The following is a 9,217-nucleotide window of genomic DNA, read 5'->3' on the forward strand; positions in this document are numbered from 1 at the left end:
CAAGTGTAATTTTCAAAGTAGCAACACGATTATTCTCTGTACAAAACCAGTGAAGTTTGGACTCTACAGAGAAGTATTGAATTAAATCACTTAAATTTGAGTGACACCTTATTTTTGCAAAAGGACTGAATAGGGCAAATGTTTTCAATGCTTTAAGCTCATTGTCACCGTTTGAGTTTGTTTTTTTAAATCACTGTGTTCAATATTTCAATGTTATAATATTAATTGATATGGTCTGCAAGATAGTGGTTATCATCATTCTCACGTGACATTCCAGACAGTTTAAAAGAAACGAGACAGCATGCAATATTGCAGTTTTAGAAGATAAACCTGGATGTGACAACTGGTAACTAGTTTCTTTTGGAGTTTTAAAAGATTTTTTAAAATAAAGTTCATTTCGCGTTTTTTCCAAATCGTTACAAAGTGGCTTGATGTGAATTTCATAGCACTGAAGAAAGTAAAAAAAATGGAACTGTGGTGGTTATTATATAGTTAAACCTTACGTGTTTTTTTCTTTAAATAAAGTTAAATTTATTATGCAGCTATAAATTTGCAACTGGCATTTCAGGAGGAAGCAACGACCTAACCAGGAAAAAATGGAATTTACGGCTATTTTAATATTTGGAATGATGATTCACGTATGTTCAACAGGTAATGAATAGTATTTTCACCATAACTCTATATTTTTAACTATTAATACTTCTTCATTTATGCTTGTTCATTTTAAAATGTATAGAAAAATAACTAACGTTCTCACTTCTTTACATTTTCATTTTCGTTATGACAAACTTTACATTGTTTATCAAATTTACATGCTAAGAAAAATGTGTTTAAAGCGTATATCTGTTAACCTTTTGATGTAGTAATATTGGGGTTTTTTCTCGCAGATAAACGTACACTTTTCTATTTTATAAAACCTTTTTAATAATAGTAATTTTTCCAGGATAAAGTGATTACCATTCGCATGTAATCTATATGTTTTGTATCAGACATTGCGACCGAGAGGTTTATTTCGTTTTTTGTTAATTAGTAATACATGTTTCCATTTAAAGAAGTTACATATAAAGGCGTTTTTTATTCAAACCGAAACAATCAAATTTGATATTTGAGTCAAATTTATTACGTATAGAACTTCATACAGGTACATTCATTCTCTTTTAAGGACTGTTCAGAATTAAAAGAATGAAGCGTTGGTATAATATAACTAGTATGTGTATATTTGCTGTAGCAAAAGTGTCAGAGACAACCTGCACAACCAGCGGTTCTGAATGCAACAAAATTCAAAATTCCGCTTGTGATAAAACCGCCTTGAAGTGCAAATGTTCTGATAGTTATGGAGAGGATCTTACTAATGGCAATACTTGTGTTAAAAGTAAGTAGTACGCGCAGTTTCAAACATAGTAACATAAAACTAACCTTGACAAATGTTAACCTTACCAGGTTAATAAAAGAATGTATACAAGGTTTCATTTCATTTAATTGGTGTAAATGTCACAAATAAAGCTACGTGTTACATGTATTATTTACGATTCTGTGTAATAGAAATAGTCCTACAACTTTCCAAATCAAAATGTAATATATGAATAAAAGGTAGGAAATCGATTTCAGCTAAAATGTAGGAAATTTATATTCAGCATTTGCAGCGCGTGCTGAGGCTCGTGTGTTTGCGTTTTGTGCTGAGAAATTATACAGAATCAAATATAAAATGAAATGTTTATAGGAGTGGATTCTGCCAATCCTGGATCATAATCCACGAGAGCCGATGACAGCATTCCAGATAAAGTGACAGTTATAACGCCCATTTAATGATTTACCTCTTCGTTTTAGTCAAAACGAAACGAAAATAAATTACTTACCAGACCACGAATATAAATGAAAATAGTCCAGACAAGGGCAAAACACAGTATCGAAATTCTGCCTAGCGCAATTCGTATTTGTAAGTTAAATTTGAGTCAATTATCCTTCAGCAATCACTCATTACATATATTTAACAATACAATAGTACTTTTAAGCAATTATCATTTTTCGCATCTTATTACGGGTAATTAAATCAAATCACTACCAGTAATACACAATGTACTATGATTACAGGGAAATATACCGGAAATAGCACTTGCACAAAGTTCAAGCTAAGTGGAAAATTGTAATGATTTTCTACGACTAGTTGACATTGAACGATGCCAAATTCAATTTTGAATGCCACTTCTTCTACGAACTACCAAAACGATCACCTTTTATATGCTCATTTTCAACCGATAAACCAATCATCATTTGATTGACAAATTTAAAATGTTACCTGTGTAATGAATGTACATTAAAAAAAACCCGAGAGTTTTCTTGATAATTGCTCAGCCGGCTTTGCACTTTCCTTATTTTAGGTATGACCTACCTAATGGTGAATATATGTTCAAAAGAATGTTACAAAAATATACGAGATTTTAAACAACTTTTAAACCTACTTACATTTCTTCCATAGAAAAAAGTCTTGTAAAACAGTAAAACCTTACTAGAAAAAAAAGAATATAAGTGGAAAAAATGTTGGTCCCAATGGGACTTGAACCTTTGCCCCCTGAAAAATTTAAGTCAAAGTAGGTTTATTGTAGGATTTGAATACTCTTCAAAAGGAGGTACACTATTACATGGGTCATACACATACTGTTCTCGCCAAAAGATAACCATTTAAAATCTTTATTTTGTATCAAAGCTGTTTCTGGGACTACGTGTACTGCACAAGGGTCAGAGTGTAGTCAGATCGCCAAATCAGCTTGTGATGCATCGAGTTTGAAGTGCAAATGTTTTGCGAATACTACAGAGCATGTGAATAAATGCATTGCAGGTATTTCCAATTTTTTAAATGAAGTATGAAATCGAATATATCTAGAAAATAGTCAAGTTTACTCCTTTATTAATATAGTTATATCTGTTCTCCAAACAGTTACCTGAATCAAAAGATTGGATAAAACTTAGTGTCAGAGTATATATGTACCAAAGGATTGCATTTGATACTTTGTTTGTGATTTTATTATGCATAAATGAGTTACGGTATTATACCACAACATGTCGCAAAAATTGCCTTCCAGAGACATGCATGCAACACATTGAATCCAGTTAATTGTAAGGAAGATTTTAAAATCGTTACCAGGTTATCAAAGTACTAGTTACCAAACTGATATTTCATGAAATATTGATTTGTAATATTTACATGATGCATTACAAACGAAACTTAAAAAAAAAAAACGTCAATATTATATGGACAATGATGTCTGATAGATACTAAATTATATTTTTGCCATGCATTTTTCAGCCGTGTCTCAGACTAAATGCACCAGCAATGGAAATGAATGTTCTAGCCTAGCGCATTCTGCCTGTGATGGAAAGAAGTGCAAATGTGAGGCAGGATATAAAGAACAAATGAACACTTGTGTTAAAGGTTAGTTCAATATATAACACATATTCAGTTTTCTTAATTTTACAAGAGTAAGAAACAGGTCAAGTTTGTTTCCCAGAAGATGTATAAAGACACACAATGACTGTTGGCTATATAAAAATGTGTATACTGACGGAAATATGTACTTAATTGTTATTCTATGTAAGGCCGGTGCGCCATGCTATTTTTCCCATTAGGACTGATGAACTGTTTTGATTAATTTCTCCTGGCCTGTTTCGTCGGGCCCTTTAGGGTGTTTCTCTTGATGCTCTGTCTGTAGGTTTGCTTTTTATATAATTATACAAGAGCATTTTTGTGTTTTACATGCCATGTCTTTTGTTTCCATTGCGTGTGTTAGAGATTCACCTGGTGGGGATTACATTTATTTACACTGTCCCGTGACTTTGGAATATGGTTGGGGTAAGAGTAAGGTTAGGCTCCCCAGTGGTGTTTTTGCCACTGACCGTTCCAAGGCGGTGCCCACTGTGTTCCTTTAGTTGTTCGTTTTGTCCTCGTGTGATGGCAGTGTGCACATCTACGTGTTGTTTTGGGAAGGCTGCGTTTTTGGAACTTGGCATTCCCTGTTTGATATTCATCCTTGTTTAGTGCTTATTCACATTTATTTTTCCGCATTTTGCAATTAACAATTAGCATTTATCAGTTGACAATGATCGTTTGACAGGCAATATTTGACTTTTAACATTTGGCAATTAGCAAAGCACACCGGCTTTCATCGCATATTGCATTGGCCATTCCACAGCATGGCGCACCGACCTTCCACAATTTGACAGTAAGTGTACTTCAGTAAGATTGCGACCTACGATATATTCCAGACGCATTAATGTACATTACTTTACACTACTTCAACAAATTCCAGTGTGAAGCGAAACATTTTATGTGTCATATCAAAATTAATGTTCAAACTTCTGATTGATTTTGTAGTCTTAAGTGCCACTTGCTCAGAGGACAGTGTGTGTTCAGTAGCAAACTCCATATGCTTAAGTAAAGCCTGTACCTGTGCGGCTGGCTATGGCGAAATCAATGCTGTTTGTAAAAAAGGTAATTGATTACTTAAATGTACCGTCACAAAGAGGAGATATCTTTTTTCTTCGTGAATATGGAATATATCTCGCCAAAAGGGACATAATTTTCAATGTTATAGTTTCTAGCTCGCCTTCTATTTTATGCTAATTGAAGAAAAACGAACACATTTCTAGAATTCACAGTGTGAGTAATATAGATCATATTTCACAACTAAATAAAGATTTTATCAATTCGTTACAGTTTCTGATTCAAAGAAACACAGTTCTGGTAGCAACGATGATTTTACTTGAATTGAACGTTTGCTGGCCTGTGTTCCGTTTAAAATTTCATATAACACCTATGACAATAAAGGATAAAAGGCGCAGTCAGTACTTTGTCCGTTGTGTGTGAATACTTTAGGGTCTTTATCGATTCCATGTCAACAGAAAATACTAACAATAGTCATTTTTAAGTTCCTGTTTGTTAATTATTATATAGGAGCAACATAACTGGAAAAGACAGACGATTTCTGCCAGTAGAGTTTTACTAACTTAACTCTGTATGGAAAAGTAATAATCATTTTTACCATTATAATGGTCTTTGTACAGATAATGTTTTTCGTTTTAAAGTGTTGGGACACGCCTGTTCAACTGCAACAGATTGCACCAATCTTATGGCTAGTACCACGTGTCAAACAAGTTCAACCCCTAGCGTTTGCGCATGTGCAAGTAATTTTATCAACGACAACAACGTCTGTAAAGCAGGTATTGAAACTTCTTATTTCTAAATGAATTTCAACTTATAAAGGTAAATTTGATTAAATTAGTTAAATTTTTCTAATGCAACACGCAAGTATTTTGCAATTACTTTACAAATCGTTTAATGATAACTGTTTGAATTTCAAACACATTTTTAAAAATCAATTTGTAATAACGTGTCAAAATAACACCAGAATTGAAAACTTTAGTGACATAATTCTATTTCTTTTGATACCTCAACCCATTTAAGAAAATGTCGTAAAAGGCAAGTTAATAAATAAAGTGCTTTTATCTTAAGGTGAAATGTCGGAATATATCAGTGAAATAAAATTGATATTTTCACTGTCTCATAACTACACCTGAATGCATAAGAATAGAAATTCTCTCAATAAGAGATAAATGTATAATAAAAAAACCTACATGAAAATAAAGACATACGATCCACCGTAATAATATGTAAAAGTAATCTAGATTTCATAGAATTATTTGAAAGTGTTTCAGCAAAGCTATCATGACGTCACATTATTGTGACGACATGGTGTAATGCACGTGACCTTGCGCGGGAAAAATTGGTAAAAAATGGTTAAACCATTGAAAATTATAGAATAAAAAGGACATTTTTGTTTTAAATGTAAAATCGAAATTTATTTCACTCGAGAATACTATAGTTTACATTTTCACTCTTGAAAATATTACATATGGTATTCGCTCGGTGAAATATATTTCGATGTTACAGAACTAATATCCCCTATTTAATTTGCTCACGTTTTATTCTTAATTGGGGTTATCTAAACCAACAATACGTGGTAATCTAAACCATCTGTTTCAAACTGTATTTTTAAAAGTGGTATGCAATGTAATTATTTCGATATGAACTTCTACAATTTGACTCTATTCAGATCAAGATATTTTCGAAAATGTTATTTTGTAATGTCTGAGATACTTTCTATATCAGTCCATCAGTATATGGAGAGTTCCACAAAGGTATAACTGAATGTGTGTGCGAATAGCTTTAAACGAGCAAACTACTGTTACATGGATATAAAGGAGTAGATAGCATTTTTATCAAATATGCTCAAAAAGTTTACCTTTCTTTCAAGCATTGACAAACCAATGGCGTTAGGGTACGTTTTGTGATTTTTTTTGTATTAATTTATAAAAATGGAATTTTTGTGTTTAAAATATTCAATAAGTTTATGTATTTTCGTGACTGTTAAAACCTGGGTTATGTCGTAAAAGATAAATAAAAGATATTGTGATAATTTATTTCACGACTCAAATATTTGAATTATAAAAGGTTCATGTATTTATGCTTCATTTCCGACATTTTTAAGTAATTAATTTCACGCGATAAATAAACATTGATTTGTTTGAAAAGAACTTGGACAGACGTGTAGTAAAGCCTCGGATTGTGTTACAAACGCCAAATGTGGAACTGACAAGATATGCAGCTGTAAATCCGGATACAGTGATATGAGTGGGATGTGCGGTAAGTCATTTAAGGAATACAGTTGATATACCCTTTTATAGTTGCATAACTCCGGATGCTTATCGAATCGTTAGAACTTTTGGAACAGATATGAACGTTTACAAATATCAACTATCATAATGTAATATTTATGTGTAAGGTTTAACCTGAAGCAAAATGCCTACCATTTTACTTAACACTTTTACTGTGTGACTAACTCCGCTTTTAGACTTTATAAACGCCAATCGTTTACTTTCACTTTGTATTTATATGTTTACTTTTACTTTGTATTTTGTTTTATTAACAAATTGATACATTTCGAAAAATTTGGCATTAATATGGGGGTAACCAAAAACGAAGTTACAGGGACGTTTTATGACAGTAATCCTTGATATCCAGGAAAGTCAACTGTTCTGAATTTAATTATACACCTTAACGCAAACTATCTCTATATATTCAATGTATCCTCGTGATCCAGTTAACTTTCAGAGAGAGAAAATATAGCTTCTCTGGTCCCAATCAGTTAAAAAGACTAAAATGTCACTACTGATTTGTAAGACATGAAAACAGAGATTTGAGTTTATATATGCAAATGTTGAACCAGTACGAATGTGTAGTACAATTCGGGCTCGTATATAAAGCAGCATCGAAACTAATCTCATTGTGTTAGTGGACTTGCTGTTGCATGTGCGTGTTCGTTTGTATTGCTAGGCTCTTTGCCGTAATTGGTTTGGTATATTGTGGTGGTGATTTAGTTCATATAAATTCTCTCTCTCTCTCCATATATATATATAAAGATAGAGAGAGAGATACAATGTTCGGCGAAAACGTAGATAATTAACCTTGAAAGACACCTAAACTTTATTGTAATTCACTTTGGAAATTGATGATAATTGTCTAATATTCAAATTGAATGTTTATCTTTTTTCTCAGGATCCAACAGTGCGGGTTCTGCCACAGTGACGATTACTACGTTTATTGCTGCAATGGTCGTCGTGAAACGTTGGCTGTAAAGAAGCTTATGGCAATTGTCCTCAATATCCTGCATATATTCTATTAACTTTATTTTAGTTAAGTCAGGTTTCGAAACTTAATAACTGACACCTATCTGTGTGCTCTGACTTCTTTTTTATGTTAATTTAGCGAAGAAAGTTTTGGCTTACGTACTTTATAACTGTGCCTTAACCTTAAAACTACATATCAAGAAATCTATCAACTGGAGTTCTGAACATTACATATTTTCAGCAGGGTTATGTCTGCTAACATCAACAACCTCTGCTTATGGTACATCATTTTTTTGTAAGGTGTATGGTATTTGCTATCAAGATTCATTTACCATTCTCATTACAAGCATACATGGTATTTTATAACTGCTCAATCAAAGTCCGTCCTACGTTTGTAATGTATATTCCTCATTTTCTATTGTAGCTCCTGCCTTTAATTATTTTGTATTTTCGTTTGTTCTATATAAAATGAAATGACTGTTTAGTTTCCAAATGTGTTGTATAAATAAGCTATGTGAAAAGGTTTCAACATGCGGACGGAACATGGATAGCTACTTGTCTGGAACATGTGTTGGAACTGGCTGATAACGGTTTTGAGTAGCAGCAAACTTAACGGGAATCATAACTCATATATCACAAATATAGCAATCGGTAATTATTTCCTCTCTGGAGACATTAAAGTTAAAAAAAGTAATCAATTTCACACAAAATGCATCACAGATTGAACAGTGATCATTTCCACACACGAGGCCTTACAGATTAAAAACTAATCAAATCTTTATTAAAATTAGTTAAGTCATTACATGTCCTAAGTTGAGTCCCACTGTATCAGTTACACATGTTTTTCTCGTACTTAAAAGTAAGAATGATATCAACTTTAACAAAGAGAATGCCATACCAAATACTAATTCATGAACTTAATACTTCTATCTAGCTTTCGCTTTAGTGATGTTATGTCTGTATTTTCTATCACTTACACGTGCTGCAACCAATAAAAGAGAAACTGAAGCCTGCAAAGACGTTGCGTTTTCTCGCATGAAGGAGAATGCAGATAACATATTATTAACACATGCATATGGGTTTTCAAAAGTAAAGCGATACGGTTAGCTTAAACTCCCGTTAAAGGCTTTATGAGCATTGACTTAATTTACCACACATTTGGAATTATATATACATCAATTTAAAACAGCAAAACCGATATGATGTCAAATAACATGACGGTTCACGTTAATGTATCATAATGTAATCATATCTTATATGTGATGGGCAATATTGATGCGGTATAATATTTCCTCAATTTCCATCATAATAAACAGTTATTACAACATCGACTTTGTTTGTTATTATCTCCTTTGTTGTGAAGTGATGTTAACAATGAAATACGTACCCTATCTCTTAATTTGTGGAGAGAAAACAAAAACACATTATATCCATTGTGATTGTCAGTATGACAATGCTTTATTTTGAGATATATATAATTATGTCTCCCACCACATAATGGTGTTGGAGACATATTGATTTACTCTTGTCTCTGTGT

At 32.5% G+C, this 9,217-nt stretch overlaps 1 protein-coding gene across 1 annotated transcript; it reads left to right on the forward strand.

The window, feature by feature from the left end:
* Positions 1-573: 573 nt before the first annotated feature.
* On the forward strand, positions 574-9,001 carry LOC128554478 (cell death abnormality protein 1-like). The gene is made up of 8 exons (XM_053535753.1): positions 574-651; positions 1,229-1,372; positions 2,705-2,836; positions 3,305-3,430; positions 4,370-4,486; positions 5,080-5,214; positions 6,587-6,697; positions 7,610-9,001. The coding sequence occupies exons 1-8, from the start codon at positions 597-599 to the stop codon at positions 7,687-7,689; spliced, it is 900 nt and encodes a 299-aa protein (XP_053391728.1). The 5' UTR covers positions 574-596; the 3' UTR covers positions 7,690-9,001.
* Positions 9,002-9,217: the final 216 nt, after the last annotated feature.

The sequence above is a fragment of the Mercenaria mercenaria genome, unplaced genomic scaffold (assembly GCF_021730395.1).
Source record: "Mercenaria mercenaria strain notata unplaced genomic scaffold, MADL_Memer_1 contig_5067, whole genome shotgun sequence".
In the NCBI taxonomy this organism is placed as follows: Eukaryota; Metazoa; Mollusca; class Bivalvia; order Venerida; family Veneridae; genus Mercenaria; species Mercenaria mercenaria.